At 39.2% G+C, this 16926-nt stretch overlaps 1 protein-coding gene and 1 long non-coding RNA gene across 11 annotated transcripts in view; one reads left to right on the forward strand and one right to left on the reverse strand.

Annotated features, from left to right (window-relative positions):
- Nucleotides 1-16926, forward strand: part of LOC115304592 — a 121581-nt gene that overhangs the window by 90441 nt on the left and 14214 nt on the right. The window contains exons 1-2 of one of the 3 annotated variants that reach the window (XR_003914516.1): nucleotides 16-245; nucleotides 1729-1944. The exons of 1 other annotated variant lie outside the window; for it this stretch is intronic. This is a non-coding gene — a long non-coding RNA (uncharacterized LOC115304592). Of the gene's footprint in view, nucleotides 1-15; nucleotides 246-342; nucleotides 860-1728; nucleotides 1945-16926 lie in introns of those variants that run through there. One more of the 3 variants, XR_003914515.1, reaches the window with a different exon arrangement.
- ARNTL2 (aryl hydrocarbon receptor nuclear translocator like 2) overlaps nucleotides 1-16926 on the reverse strand; it is a 108468-nt gene that overhangs the window by 44590 nt on the left and 46952 nt on the right. For 4 of the 8 annotated variants that reach the window (XM_029954817.1, XM_029954814.1, XM_029954813.1 and 1 more), the window contains 2 exons: nucleotides 8461-8502; nucleotides 4807-4964 (listed from right to left, as the gene is read on the reverse strand). In XM_029954817.1, coding sequence (XP_029810677.1) covers nucleotides 4807-4964; nucleotides 8461-8502 — 200 coding nt within the window. Of the gene's footprint in view, nucleotides 1-4806; nucleotides 4965-8460; nucleotides 8503-8588; nucleotides 8605-10548; nucleotides 10611-16926 lie in introns of those variants that run through there. The other 4 variants (XM_029954818.1, XM_029954815.1, XM_029954819.1 and 1 more) reach the window with 3 other exon arrangements.

Raw genomic sequence — 16926 nt, forward strand, 5'->3', positions numbered from 1 at the left:
TCTTTCTCTCATAGGTAGATCTATCTACCTACCTCTCTATCTACCTACCTACCTACCTGCTAGGTAGATCGCCAAGAATTCCCTCAAATGATCTCTTGTTATAATCACTTCATGGAATCCCAGTGGGAAGAAGTTGAGAAAGAGCTGAAAGATACAGGCTGAGTTCCAGGCTACGGTACAGCAGTAAATCAATTTGAGCAGAGCAGTGATCTCTGCTTGTCTGGCCTGAGGCAACGTTGGCAGAGGTATGCCGGGGAACCTCCGTCAGTGTAAGCTGGGCAGAACAGGCGAGCCCCAACAGTGAGTGAGCACGTGCTCGTAAGGAAATGAGAGGAGCGAGGGGTGGTAATTAAATGCGTGCTGTGGTATTCTGTACGTGCGCCAATGAGGGATAACAATGTGGACGCTCAGAATTCTGCTGCAGAAACAAATGAGGAAACATGATTGCTTACCTTTATGACAGTGTTCATTAGGTTAAAATGATGGAATCACAGTAAGTGTTCCTCCAACTCCTCCTCCTAACCCCAACTCCACCCTGAGTAAACACGGTGCTTGCCCTTTATATATATTATTCTTTAACGACCCTAAAGGTAAGTGCATTATCCCTATTTTACAGATACAGAAGTTGAGGATTAGAATGTTCGATAACTGGAGTAAGTCACGTCACACAGCTCTTAAGTCAGGGAGCCAAGATTTGAACCCGGGAGTTTTGCCTCTGGGACCTACACGCATGCACCACTGTACCCCACAATATTATGACTGCACACATACAATGCCCATAGTTTCTCTGACAGCACATGATGAAAATAAGGGCTACTCTAAGTGTGGTCTGCGGACCAATGTCATCAGCAAACTGCAGGTGAGTACGGAAGTTAAGAACAAGCATTTAGACACTTTTATGGAAATGTGACACTGTAGTAGATCGCAGCCCATGATTGTTTTTCCAGTAATTAAGTGTATTTCACAATGGATGGGGATGGATAACACTTGTCCTCCACCCAGCTAATTAGAGAAGCACTGTTTATAGTGAAAAAAATCATTTACCTTCCTTCTGTCTTTAAAGTTATTATGTAGGCACCAAAATAACACCATCCACCTGCAGCCCTCTGATGATTTGGTGTCTAGGCTTTTGTGGTGTGAGCTGGGGGTATACGCGGGTAAATGCCCTGGAATGCAGACAGATCCAATGGCCTTAAGTCCTCTGACTTGTGGGCAGTACTGACTAAAGGGCACGCTCAGGATGTGTGAGGAATACTTGACCACTGCACTTCAGCTAAGAAGGGCCCAGGGCTAAGACCTGTGCTCTGTTTCGCGGAATCTGCACTGGATTTAGACGGTGTCTCCTCCCCACGGAGCTCCTGTTGCTAATACTCCACTGTAGCATTTATCGCACTAGATTTTAATCTCTGCCTGGGTCTGATGCCCTTGTTTACCTTGAACCCATAGAGCATAGAGATCTTGCTTCCTTTTCAAGTTCCCAGCACAGACAGGAGGCTAATTGCTGCCCAGTGCTTGTTTGTTGAATTAGTTGATAATTCATGGCTTTTCCCTTAGGTCCTCCTCCCTCGGGGCCTTGTGAATGTAAAAATTGTTGGGTAATTTTTAGAGTTGCAATCAAAGGACCTCAGTTGAGCTTGATAATGTTCATTGCCAAGATTTAAGGGAAATATTGCATACAACTTATGCAAGATCCAGTTGTGGGTAAAAAAGAATCTTATTTCACAACAGACAGTTATGAAAAGGAGACCTCCAGTCATACTCCCAAAAAGGAAGCTTGCCAAGCAGTATCTCCCGACTTGTGCTGTTCTGCCTGGCACTGGAGGGGCCAAGGCTGTACTTTTCCCCACCGTCTACTCTCTGGATGCTCTACAGATCTGCACACAGCCATCTGGTTGGATGGAGTAGAGCAGCCGCTGTTCTACCGCAGGTGGAAATCTAAGAAAGGTGATTGAAAGTATCTACTTTTTGTTAAAGGGACTTCTTAGGCAGAAAAGAAAAGGCTATGACTAGAACATTATGAAAGAAAAATATTTCACTGCTAAAAACAAATATATAGTAAAGATAGCGGATCCACCACTTACAAAGCTAGACTGGTAGTTACAAGATAAAAGTGGTAAAATTATATCTACAAAAAAAAATCGAGGATACACAAAATAAAAAGATGTAAAATATGACATCATATACATAAAATATGGAGAGGGGAGTGCAAATGTAGTGTTTTTAGAATGTGTTCAAAGTGACTGTCACCTTAATAGAGGCTGCTCTATACTTAGGATGTTATATATGAAACTCATGGTTACTACAACCAAAAACTTGTGATACATACACAAAAAGTAAGAGAAAGAAATCTAAGCATAACACTAAAAGTCATCAAATCACAAGGGAAAAGACCCAAAGAAGAAGAAAGGAATAGAGAAGAACTACAAAAACAACCAGAAAACAATTTTTAAAATGCCAATATGTACCTATCAATAATTACTTCAAATATAAATAACCTAATATTACCATCAAAAAAATACAATGGACTCAATGGATAACAAAACAAGATATGCTGCCACTTCAGAGCTAGACACAGACTGAATGCAGATGAAAGCAAAAGAAAAGATGGGGTAGCAATACTTATGTCATCAAAATAGGCTTTAAAACAAATAACAAGAACCTAAGAAGGCCATTATACAATAATAAAGGGATCGCTCCAACAAGAGGATATAACAATTGTAAATATCTACGCATCCAACATAGGGGCACCTAAATACATAAGGCAAACATTAACACACATAAAGGGAGAAATTAACGGTAGTACAATAATAGGAGGAGACATTAACACCCTGCTTATATCAATGGATAAATTCCCCAGACAGAAAATAAGGAAACAGTGGCTTTGAATGACAGAGTAAACAGAATACAGATTCTTTTCAAGTGCTCGTGAAACATTCTCCAGGATAGATCACATGCTAGGCCACAAAACAAGTCTCAGTAAGTTTAAGAAGACAACTGAAATCCTATCATCCCTCTTTTCCGACTACAACAGTATGAAACTAGATAGAAATCGATTACAAAAAAGAAACCTGGAAAAACATAGATGTGTGGAGGCTAAAAAAAATATGCTACTAAACAATCAATGGGTCAACAAATCATAGAGGAAAGGAAAAAATACATGGAGATATGTAAAAATGTAAACAATGGTTACAAATCTGAGATGTAGCAAAAGCAATTGTAAGAGGGAAGTTTATAATGATACAGACCCAGCTCAAGGAAGAAGAAAAATCTCAATCTAACTTTATACCTAAAGGAGCTAGAAAAAGAACAAACAGAACCCAAAGTTAGCAAAATGAAAAAGATCAGAATGGAAATAGAGGAAATACAGACAAAAAAGAAAAAAAACCAGAAAAGATCAGTGAAACTAGGAGTTCATTCTTTAAAAAGATAAAATTGTTAAAACTTTAGCCAGATTTGTCAAGAAAAAGAATCAAACAAATCCAAGAGAAGTTGCAACCAACATTACAAAATTGCAAAGGATTAAAGACTACTACAAAAACTTATATGCAAACAAATTAGACAAATTAGAAGACATGGATACATTTCGAGAAACCTACAGTCTTCCAAAACTGAATCAGGAAGAAAGAATCTGAATAATTACCAGCAATGAAATTGAGCCAGTAGTCAAAAAAAACTCCCAATAAACAAAAGTCCCGGGCCAGATGGCTTCATCAGTGAATTCTACCAACATTTAAAGAAGAATTAATACCTCCCCTTCTCAAATCATTCCAACATATAGAAGAGAAAGGGAAACTTCCAAATTCATTCTACAAGGACAGCATTACCCTGATTCCAAAATCAGACAAGGACATTACAAAACAAGAAAGTTACAGACCATTGCCCTGATGAACACAAAAATTCTCAACACATACTCCCAACCAAATTTAACAATACATTGAAAAGATCATTCACCATGATCAAGTGGGATTTGTTCCAAAGATGTAAGGATGGTTTAGTGTTTGCAAATCAAAATACACCATATTATAAAATAGAAGACAAAAATCACATGATCACCTCAACAGATGCAGAAAAAGCATTTGACAAATACAATATTCAGATAAAATCAACAAAATGGGTATAGAGGGAACATAACATAATAAAAGCTATAAATGACAAACCCAGAGCTAACTTCATCCTTAGTGGTAAAAAGCTGAGTGCTTTTCCTCTAAGATCAGGAAGAAGACGAGGATATTCATCCTCACCACTTTTATCCAACATAGTACTGGAAGTCTTAGCCACAGCTGAATACAAGTGATCTAAATTGGTGAGGAAGAAGTAGAATTGTCATTATAAGCAGATGACAAAATAGTTTATATAGAAAACCTAAAGACCCCCCAAAAAACTATTAGTCAGTGAAGTTGTAGACTACAAAATCAATATACAGAAATCTCTTGCACTTCTATATACTAATAACGAGCAGAAAAAATTAACAGATTACATTTAGCATTGCATCAAAAATAACAAAATATCTAGGAATAAATTTGACTAAGAAAGTGGAAGAACTATACTCTGAAAACTGTAAGACCCTGATAAAAGACTTGAAAGATGACACAAATAGAAGATTAAGCTTTTAGTGAAACCAAGATTTTCAATACCTACATTAGTGTTTCCTCCACATACAGAATATTAGCAAGCATCAAAACTGATGCCTATAAAGCTGAAAGACACATACAGAATCTCAGTAGCCAATAACAACAAAACAAACCAAGACCTCGATTACAGGAAGCATTTCACAAATCCAAGTGTGGAAGCCATGCCCAAACTCACCTTTTAAAGATCTCAAGTGTTGGACAGCCATTCTTAAAACCGTAAGTTTGTCCAGTCTACGTGCCATGGGCTTGCACTGGGGAATCATTGCAGACAGCTCCTCAATCAGGGTATTCATTTTATCTCTCCTCCGCTTTTCAGTTTGACTGTGAGCTTCTCTAAGAAGGAAAAGAACCTCCTTTATTTTTAACAACGAGCAGGCCCACGGTTACCCCAGAGGCACTAGCTGGAGCCTGGGGAGGCTGGGAGCACACACTGTCCCCGCTCCCAGCCCCGGCCCTGCGCTTGCAGGTCAGGGGAGAGGAGGGCACTGCTGCCCACAGAGACAGTGCTCATGCACAGTGCTTCCGCCCCACCGACTGCCGCTGCTCCTTCCTCCCTATTTCTGGAAGCCTTCAAGAATTAAGATGTGCCTGAGAGCCACATGGGTAGTTTTATAACTTCCAGTCTTCAGAGGAAGAGTTGGGTAGCCTTCTACTGCAGCTTCCTCCTCCTGGGAGTCAGCAGATATCAGCAGCATTTTTTAAAAATGTTTGTTTTTGAAAGAGAGAGAAGGGGAATAGCAGAGAGGAAGACACAGAATTTAAACAGGCTCCAGGCTTCAAGCTGTCAGCACAGAGCCCAACATGGGGCTCGAACTCACAAACCGTGAGATCATGACCTGAGCTGAAGTCAGAAGCCTAACCAACTGAGCCACCCAGGCGTCCCTGCAGTTACCAGCATCTTAAACTCATTCTCTTCCACAGCTCCTTCCCATGGGGCCACAAAAGTATGCAAGTCTCTCCATCTGGTGTGTGTGTGTGTGGCAATATTTTCCCAATTCTAGGGATTTTTTTTCCCCTTGTTGTCTTCCCTTCACAGGCAGTCACCTTTCCATCTGTCAAAATCAACCTCCCACAGACAGTGTGCCACTGAAACGATTCCTAGTTTCCTTGACAGTACCGACACTCCTCATTCTTTTTCTGGCTTCTGTGATGGCTCCTCCATCCTCCCTGCTCAGCTCAGTCCCTTAGTCTCTTTTTCAGCTCTCCTTTAATCCTTAAACAGCAGTGTCCCCAAGATTCCCTATTTGGCTATACTCTTTCCTCACCTTACAGCTTCACCCTAAGATATCTCCTTCCCGCAAAAACTTTACAATTATACATAAGCTACTTACTGTGAAATCCCTACCTCAATCATACTTCACCCAGGTCCCAACCTTCAAAACTTGAATTACACACCTAAATGATTCATAAGTGCCTTAAGCCTCAAGTAATCCCACAATGAATACATTCTTTGCAATTTACCCCATTTTATTTCTCCTTCCTCCCTTACCCCTGATTTACTTCTTCTGTAGAGTTTATCTTGATTGCTGACATCACTAGGGTCATTCTAGACCCTTCCTTCTTTACTCTGAGGAGCCAAATAAACTCCTATAGGTTCTAGTTCTTAAAATAGTTCTTAAGTACATCTTCTCTTCTTCTCCATTCTGCCACCACCTAAATTCGTTAAGTGACAGCTCACTGCACTATCCCCAATAACCTTCTAACCTGCTATACCTCCTACTGCTGTCTTCTCCCAGTCTATACAAACCATGACTTCCAAAATTATTCTAAAGCATATGAAGTCATCTAATTCCACTGCATAAAGCTGCTAAAATACATTTCCACTGCCTAAGAAGAAGGGCCAAACTCCCTAACAACCTCTCAATGTTCTCCAGGCCCTGGCTTGTGCGCGCACTGAGTTCCATCTCCCCATGCTTTCCCTGCCTCTCCAAGCATTATTCAGTAGCAACACCAAATGACCTGCTAGTTCTCAAACATGCCCGATCATCTCACATCTCCTCTGACTTGCTCTTTACCAGGCTTAGAATATCCTTCCCTTCTATATTCATACAAAAATCCTACTTCAAACCCCAGCTCGGTTATTCTCCCAAAAACTTTCTATGACTAGTACGTGATTAATCACCTCCCTCTCTCCACTACTCAGTACCATTTATACCGCTACCCTATGTCATCAAACCTAAGCTGCCATCTGTTGGAACTTCAGTATTATTTAATCCATCTGAAGGAAAGAAAAATGTTGCCAATAAGCAGGAAGATGCCATTGAGAAGACATTTTTCAGAGATGGTAAACTGTAGGGGAAAAATTAAATTCCAAGATTAGGCTATTTTGCTCTTCATACTTAACTATAAACATCTGTCTGTTTCTCTTACAACACTCAGATCATGGCAACCCCAGAATTTCCACATAAGAGTTTTGAAAGGACAATCTGATGGGTAAGCAGTAAGAGACTTGCTTCAACCTGTTGTTATACTTTTTTTTTATGTTTATTTTTTGAGAGAGAGAGAGAGAGAGAGAGAGAGAGAGAGAGAGAGAGAGAGACCGACAGGGCATGAGGGGGTGAGGGGCAGAGAGAGCAGGAGACAGAATTTGAAGCAGGCTCTAGGCTCTGAGCTGTCAGCACAGAGCCTGACACAGGGCTCAAACCCAAGAACCACGTGAGATCATGACCCGAGTTGAAGTCAGACATTTAACTGACAGCCACCCAGGTGCTCCTATAGCCACTTTAAATTACACAAAAGCAAATGTAATTTTTCTACATAAAAGAGTGGGGGAGGGGAGAACACTAATGGAGACTGATGGAGATCATATCCCTTCTCCCCCAAGCATTCACCTTTGGGTAATGCCATTCCTGGAACAAAATATGTACTTTTAAGTGAACTGGATAGAATCCAAATTATATGTATATTCACATAAAATTTAGTTATACATTCATACTTTGGTCTATTCATGAGTAATTTTTAGATTAAAATTTAATGATTAGCAGCATGCTATAGTTACCCTCGTGCTAGAATTATCACCAGTATTACCCACTAGCATGGACAACAGCAATGGACAGAGATGCCCAATGCCAGGACTGTACAGCAGACAGGGTGCTCTTGGAGCTACGGGTTAGAGACAGGTGAGGACAGGTGGGAGCAAGGCCCCTGTGGAGAACAATGGATGATGAGGGTGGAACCAGAGGAAGGCAAAATAGCTAGTTTTTGAATACAGCTCTTTGCGGGAAGGAGATGCACTTGACAAGACTTCTGGAGGATCGTATGAAGGAAAGGCAAGCTTGCCAGAGGCTGGTGCTCTGCTTCGTGATGAAGCAGCAAGGCTCTTAATTCTGTGTACTGTTACTGCCACTTTGACCCACGCTGGTGTTTTGTAAATCACATCAAAAGTCAGAATAAATGAAGAAAAAAGCAACACTCAGATGCGGCCAGGTTGCCAGATATAAAAAAAATTTTGGTGATGTTGAGACTATGTTGAAACAATTGACAAAGAATTTTATGATGATGAATTTCTAACCATCAGAATCTCCTCAGGAGTAATCGTGATTTGTTCATAAAAGGAATCGGCTCCTTTCTAGTGCTTAAAGAAAATAACATTTTAATAAATGGCTCTGTAAGAAAAATTTAAAGGCAGCTCAAGACAAAATGTTATTCAAGTAGATAGAAAAGAAAGGCAACAGGTACTTGACCATCACCACTTCTCGGAGCATAACGAATGAGAAAAACCTCATATTCGTGAACCGATTCTGGCTTGACGTTGCCTTTTACTTTCCCTCAAGGTTTGCAGGTGCAGCCTTTTCCACCCACCCTGTGCCGATTTCACAGTTTAATGTACCTGAAGGACTTCATTTGTACGTGTTGTTCACCATCTTCCTTTCTACAAAAAAGCAGGATAAAATGTCAAGCTACATGAAACAGATTTTATTTAATTCTTGAAAGAGAAAGAAATTTGAAATTAAGTACCATCATCCTAATTCCTGTTCGGTGTTTAGTTATGAATGGTACCTAATGACCGGAAACCAGGAAACGATTATTACTGTAGACACAGCGGAAGTTCTCATCCTGAGGTTACAGGCACGTGATCCCCAATGGGGCAGCGGGAACCGCGGTAGCTGACAATGAACGGTAATTGGTGCTTTACTTAAAAAGGATCTCATGCCAATCCTGAGAAATATAATTTTCATATGAATAATGTTAAATAGAATAATTTTTAAACAATTGATGGCTTAACCAAAAATTTTATCATAACTATATTAAAATAGCCTAAAAATGAGTTAAGAATCTCAGACCTTTAAACAAAAGTAAGTTATTTTGTTAAAACTCATCTGGATGGTGAAAAATATCACTGAAGCTAGAAAGTCTGGTCACTTGCCAATAACATTAATATTCACAGTAGCATATTCCCTAGCAGACTATGCCCCATGTATATGTGTGTGGGTATATATATACATACATGTCTGTGTGTGTGTGTGTGTGTGTGTGTGTGTGTATTCATTAAAAAATGTAGTCACCAGACCACTAATAAAATGAAATCTACTATTGGTGACAGAATACTTTCCATATTAAAATATTATGCAGGCTGAGTAGTTTTTAAAATATATGTGTTTTAAGAAATATATTTCCAAATGTATCAAAACAAACAGACAAAAAAAAAAACCCACTCTGAAATATAGAGAACAAACTGGTGGTTGCCAGAGGGGGAGTAGATGAGGAGATTGGCCAAATATGTGAAGAGAATTAAGAGGTACAAAATTCTAGTTATAAAATACAAATAAGTCACAGAAAAGAAAAGTACAGCATGGGGAACATCGTCAAAAATATCATAATGATGTTATGTGGTAACAGATGAAAACTGCATTTACCATAGTGAGCACTGAATAATGTGTGGAATTGCCAAATCACTATGTTGTACACCCAAATCTAACATTGTATATCAACTGAAATTCAGTAAGAAGAAAAGAAAACTCAAATGATGAAAGAGATTTGAAAAACATTCAAAAGAAAGTGGCATACACAGAAGTAAAAAAAAAAAAACCTCACAAATAAGCCTGATATAAATATGATTGAGATTGCAAAGAATGCCAAACAATAGAACAAAATAAACATTAATAAGACTGTAATTCCAGAACACTTTTCTAAAATTTAGAAAAAATCTTGAAATTATATATTGAAAGGGTACCACAACCATGTCAACATGGCCAACAAGGAATCATAGTTGCTGAAAAAACTACTTCATTTTTCTTTAAAGCTTATTTATTTTGAGAGCAAATGCAAGCACATGCAAGCAGGGGGGAGCGGGGAGGCAGAGAGAGAAGAGAGAGAGAATCCCAAGCAGGCTTGGTGTTGAGAGCGCAGAGCCCAATGTGGGGCTTGAACTCACAAACCGTGAAATCAAGTGTGGGACACTTAACTGAGCCACCCAGGTGCCTCATATTTAAAACTACTTTAAGAAAAAAAAAAAATCACTGGACAACCAGGCAAAAAGGTAAGTCACTAATAAGGAAAAGAAAATAAGATTGTCAGATTTTTCAACAATTCTTAATGCCCAAATTTCAGATATTCACAGAAGGGAAATATGAGTCCAGGATTTTATGTCTATCCAAACTGACCACCAAGTAGAAAGATACAAAGTATTGCAAACTTGCCAAATAACAAGCTATATGGCTCCATGAGCCCTCCCTAAAGAATCTATTAGAAAAGAACATTCTGACAGCCAAAAGACAGAGACAGTAATATATAAGATTCCGTGCTGATCATTAAATATAAATATACCTATAGAACAAAGCTAGTGCATAGTTATACAGGAAAGAGAGGAAAAGAGGCAAGCTGTTTTTAAAAATACACATTTAAAAAATAAATTTCCAAATGCATCATTTTTTCCAGGGGATTTGAAAAATTCAGAGCAAAGTACTCATAATCTCACCTGAAAATAATCATAGTTAATATTTTAATGTGTCTCCTTCCAGTCTCTCTCTTCAACACGACCTAGATACATACAGAAAATAGCTCTCACTATTTAATTTAGATATGGTGTGTGTGTATATGTGTATACCTATTTATGTAGATGTGTATTCCATATATAAACAGAATATATATTGTATGTGGAATATTACATATAATGAATAAAGTTCAGATAATAATGTATAATTTTTTTTACATCTTGTTTTATCCACTTAGCATTGTAACACAAATATTTCCCATACCATCAAATATTCTTGGGGAACAGGACTGGAAAAGATCAAATAATTAAATAGCCCACTGGTTAGCTAAACCATAATTTAATCATTTCTATTACTAGATATTTCAATATTCTAACTTTTCAATATTATAAATAATATGGCTAATACTATTGTGGTGCATGCATATTTCATTATTTCCCCATGATAATTCCCTAGAAATACATCATGGGTAAGTACTTTAGGTTTTTGAATCATCTTGACAAATTTCTCTCTTGACTTAACAATGATCATTTTCCAAAATCTGAAAAAAAGTTTAGCCTACCTTTGAACTATTTTACTTATTTCATAAATGTTGTTTTTAATATTTTCCTACTTAAAAAATGCTGTGTGTAGAAAAATTAATAAGCTTTAGACTGGAGCAAAGATGGCAGAGAGGAAGGGAGCTCTGTAAACTTTGTCCGCCCCATCTATCGAACTAAGAAGGACATTACTCTCATCTGCAAGAGCGGAAGGAGAAAATACGGACTCCAGAAAGGACATTACTCTCATCTGCGAGAGAGGAAGGAGAAAATACAGACTCCAGGAAGGGCATTACTCTCATCTGCAAGAACGGAAGGAGAAAATACAAACTCCAGAAAGAAGACAACCTGAAAGATGCCTGAGTGAGTGAGCACGAACTGGGGAGATTGGAAAACGGGCCAGCCTGAGAGGGGCAGGGGAGGTGGGAATCCCAGCCCAACACAGGGAAAGTGCACAGATCCCCTGAGAGACAAAGGGAAGAGAAAAAGAATGTTTAACCCTGCAAGGAGAGAAAAACTCTCATTCCATATATAACCGCTGGGCAGCCCAAATCCTGAACCGCTGGCACAGGGGAAAAAACAGCCTCCACCCCTGCGCAATCCTGACAGGGAATTGGCGGCCGCCCCAGCGGTGGTGGTGGTCATGGCAGTGGAGCATCTCGCCTCCAGCATTGGCCGGGTGAATCCCGAATCCCAGGTGCCAACAGGGAAAAAAAAGCCCCCACCCCTACGCGATCCCAACAGGAAGTTGGCAGCGGCGGTGGCGCACACTTTGAGTATGGCTGCGGGAGTGAGCACCTCATTTCTGGCATCATCTCATGTCTCAGGCAGGAGCAGCGTGAATCCTGGCCAGTGCAATCTTGATCCCAGCTGAGGGCTGGGAATTGGCGGCAGTGTCTGCTGGGGCACACACTTCACCTCCCGCAACGCACCTTGCCTCTGGCAGCAGCAGTGCAAATCCCTGCTGGTGCCAAGAGAAACTGCTCCCCCCTCATATGAGATCCCAGCTTAGAAGCCAGCCACCAAAGCAAGTACATCTCATCTGTGGTAGCATAAAAGTGCATGGACTAAGATTTTGAATTGAGGCGGGCCTGGAAAATACAGCTTGACTCAACTGTGGCACACGGAGATCAGACTCATTAGAGTGCCCTGCAGCGCTTAGTTCCAGCAGAACTTTGGAAGCCGCCATATATCTCCTGCAACCACCACAGTGGGGCCTCCGAGAGCAGCCCCAGAGACCTACATACACCAAACCATGCCTGTCCTCGAGGGAGAGCTGCTGTTTTTTTCTTTTCTTTTTTTTTTTTACTTATTTTTTTTATTATTATTACCTTTTTTACTTTACAAAATTGTTTTTTAAATTTTTACCCCCTATTTTGCTTTTTCCTTTCTCCCTCTTTTTTTTCTCCTTCCTCTTGCCATCTAGATATATTCTCCCTTATCTCATCCTTATCTCTCCCCTTGAATGGTTATACACTTTTAGACTGTCCACTATCCTTTATTGTCTCTGCCCCCCTTTATTTTTTTTCTTTCTTCTTTTCTTCTCTTCCTTTTCCCCTTCTAATTTGTTTGCTTGATTTGTCTGTGCGTTTGTGTTTTTCTGTTCCATCTGTGTTTGTCTGTTTTCCTACTCAGGGCTACCCCAAGAAACAAGCCAAAGTGTGCATGACAGCGAGTCCCAAATATCACTGAGTAGGAAAAAAAAATAATCAAAGGCACAACAAGAGAAACTGAGAGACACCATTAAAAGAAAATTTCCTGAAACGACAGGCCCTGGACAGGCAATAAGCCTCCTTTAACAGAGCAATACTAACAGGTGCAGAGTGCACAATGAGCTTTTTAAAGCTGACAAGAGACAGAAAACTAGCCAAAATGACAAACGAAGGAACTCTCCCCTGAAGAATCTCCAGGAAGAAGTCACAGCCACAGAACTGCTCAAAACAGATCTAAAAAACATACCTGAACAAGAATTTTAAAACCTTGTCATAAAATTAATCAATGGGGTTGAAAAAATCATCAGAGAAGCAACTGAGACAATGACTGGGAACTTTGAAAATAGGTGTGACAAATTAAAAAAGACTATAAATGAGGTGAATAATAAAATGGAGGTAGCCACCTCAAGGATTGAAGAGACAGAGAGAAGAATAGGTGAATTAGAAGATATAGCAAAAGAGGAAGCTGAAAAAAAGAGAGAAATTGATCCAGGAGCAGGAAAGGAGAATTCGAGACCTGAGTCATACAATCAAATAGAACAACATCCATATCATACGAATTCTTGAAGAGGAAGACAGACAGAAAGGTCCTAAAGGGATACTAGACCAAATTGTAACTGAGAATTTCCCAAATCTGGAGAAAAAAATAGACATTCAAATTCAAGAGGCACAAAGAACCCCCTTAAGATGTAATTTGAATCGACCTTCAACACAACATATCCTAGAGAAATTGGCAAAATATAAAGGTAAAGAGAGAATTCTGAAAGCAGCTAGGGAGAAAAGGGCCCTCACATACAAAGGGAAACCTATCATAGTGGTATAGACCTATCAAATGAAACTTGGTAGGCCAGGAAGGAATGGCAGGAAATCATCAATGTGATGAACAGAAAAAACATGCAGCCAAGAATCCGTTATCCAGCAAGCCTGTCATTCAAAATAGAAGGAGAGATAAAGGTGTTCCCAAATAAACAAAAATTGAGAGAATTCATGACCACCAAACCAGCCCTACAAGAAATCCTAATAGGGACTCTATGAGGGAAATATTGCAAAGAATACAAGGTGCCAGAGACACCACTATAAACATGAATTCTATAGAAAACACAATGAAACTTAACCCATAGTTTTCAATAATAACACTGAATGTAAATGGACTGAATGCTCCAACCAAACGACATAGGGTAGCAGAATGGATAAAAAAAAAAAAATCCATCTATTTACTGTCTATAAGAGACTCATTTTAGACCTGAAGATACCTTCAGATTTAAAGTAAAGGGATAGAGAAATATCTACATTGTGAATGGAAGCCAAAAGAAAGCCGGAGTAGCCATACTTGTATCAGACAAACTGGACTTTACAGTAAAGGCAGGAACAAAAGATGAAGAAGGACATTATATAATAATGACAGGGTCTCTCCATCAGGAAGAGCTAACAATTATACACATCCATACACCAAATTCGGGAGTGCCCCAATACATAAACAATCACAGACAGAAACAATCTTATTGATAAGAATGTGCTAATTACAGGGGACTTTAATACTCCACTGACAGTAATGGATAGATCAACCAGACAGAAAATCACTAAACAAACAATGGGCCTGTATGTCACATTGGAACAGATGGAATTGATAGATATATTTAGAACTCTGCATCCTGAAGTTAGGAAATTCACCTTCTTCGTGAGTGTACATGGCACATTCTCCAAGATAGATCACAGACTGGAGCATAAAGCAGCCCTCCATAAATATAAATGAATTGAGACCATACCATCCACACTTTCAGATCACAATGCTATGAAACTTGAAATTACCACAGGAAAAAGTCTGGAAAACCTCCAAAAATGTGGAGGTTAAAAACCACCCTACTAAAGAATGACTGGGCTAATCAGGCAATTAGAGGAGAAATTTAAAAATATATGGAAACAAATGAAAACGAAAATACAACAATCCAAAAATCTCTGGGACACGGCAAAGGCAGTCCTAAGAGGAAAGTATATTGCAATCCAGGCCTACTTCAACAAACTGGAAAAAGCGCAAATTCAAAATCTAACAGAGCACCTAAAACAACTAGAAGCACAGCAGCAAGAGCACCCCAAACCCAGCAGAAGAAAAGAAATAATAAAGATCAAGGCAGAAATAAACAATATAGAATCCAAAAAGATAGTCAAGCAGATCAATGAAACCAAGAGTTGGTTCTTTGAAAAAATAAACAAAATTGATGAATCTCCAGCCAGGCTCCTTAAAAAGAAAAGAGAGAGCACCCAGAGAGACAAAATCATGAATGAAAATGGATCTATTACAACCAATCCTTTAAAAATACAAGCAATCATTAGAGATTATTATGAAAAACTATATGCCAACAAACTGAAATAGAAGAAATGGACAAATTCCTAAATACACATGCACTACCAAAATTCAAACAGGAAGAGATAGAAAGCATGAATAGACTGATAACCAGTGAAGAAATTGAATCCATTACCAAAATCTCCCAATGAATAAGAGCCCAGGGCCAGATGGCTTCCAGGGAAATTCTACCAGACATTTAAAGCAGAGCTCATACCCATTCTTCTCAAACTATTCCAAAAAAATAGAAATAGAAGGAAAACTTCCAAACTTATTCTATGAAGCCAGCATCACCTTGATACCCAAACCAGACAGAGACCCAGCAAACATAGAGAACTACAGACTAATATCTTTAATGAATACAGATGCAAAAATAGTCAACAAGATACTAGCAAATCGAATTCAGCAGCATATAAAAAGAATTATCCATCATGACAAGTGGGATTCATTCCTGGGTTACAGGGCTGATTCAATATTCGCAAATCCACCACTGTGATACATCACATTAACAAAAGAAAGAATAAAAACCATATGATCTTGTCGATAGATGCAGAAAAAGCATTTGACAAAATACGGCACCCTTTCTTAATAAAAACCCTAGAGAAAGTCAGAATAGAAGGAACTTACCTAAACAGTATAAAAGCAGTTTATGAAAAGCCCACAGCTAATAGCATCCTCAATGGGGAAAAACTGAGAGCTTTCCCCCTGAGATCAGGAATAGACAGGGGTGTCCACTTTCACCACTGTTGTTTAACATAGTGCTGAAAGTCCTAGCATCAGCAATCAGACAACAAAAGGAAATAAAAGGCATCAGAATTGGCAAAGAAGTAGTCAAACTTTCACTCTTTGCAGATGACATGACACTCTACATGGAAAACCCAATCGACTCCACCAGAAGCCTTCTAAAACTGATAAATGAATTCAGTAAAGTTACAGGGTACAAAATCAATGTACAGAAATCAGTTGCATTCCTATACACCAAAAATGAAGCAGCCGAAAGAGAAATCAAGAAACTGATCCCATTCACGATTGCACGAAAAACCATCAAATACCTAGGAGTAAACCTAACCAAGGATGTAAAGACCTATATGACGAAAACTATAGAGAACTTATGAAAGAGATTGAAGAAGACACCAAGACACGGAAAAACATTCCCTGTTCATGGATCAGAAGACTAAACATTGTGAAAATGTCATTACTACCCAAAGGAATCTACACATTCAATGCAATTCCCATCAAAATTGCATCAACATTCTTCTCAAAGCTAGAAGAAACTATCCTCAAATTCATATGGAACCACAAAACACCTCGATAGCAAAGTAATACTGAAGAAGAAAACCAAAACAGGAGGCATCACAATCCCAGACTTTAGCCTCTACCACAAAGCTGTCATCATCAAGACAGTATGGTATTGGCACAAAAACAGACACATAGACCAATGGAATAGAATAGAGAACCCAGAACTGGGCCCACAAATGTATGGCCAATTAATTTTTGACAAAGCAGGAAAGAGTATCCCATGGAAAAAAGACTGCCTCTTTAGCCGTTGGTGCTGGGAGAACTGGACAGCAACATGCAGAAGAATGAAACTAGACCACTTTCTTACACCATACACAAAAATGAACTCAAAATGGCTGAAGGACTTGAATGTGAGACAGGAAACCATCAAAACCCTCGAGGAGAAAGTAGGAAACAACCTCCTAGACCTCCACCGCAGCAATCTCCTATTCGACACATCCCCAAAGGCAAGGGAAATGAAAGCAAAACTGA

Source organism: Suricata suricatta, chromosome 10 (genome assembly GCF_006229205.1).
Source record: "Suricata suricatta isolate VVHF042 chromosome 10, meerkat_22Aug2017_6uvM2_HiC, whole genome shotgun sequence".
In the NCBI taxonomy this organism is placed as follows: domain Eukaryota; kingdom Metazoa; phylum Chordata; class Mammalia; order Carnivora; family Herpestidae; genus Suricata; species Suricata suricatta.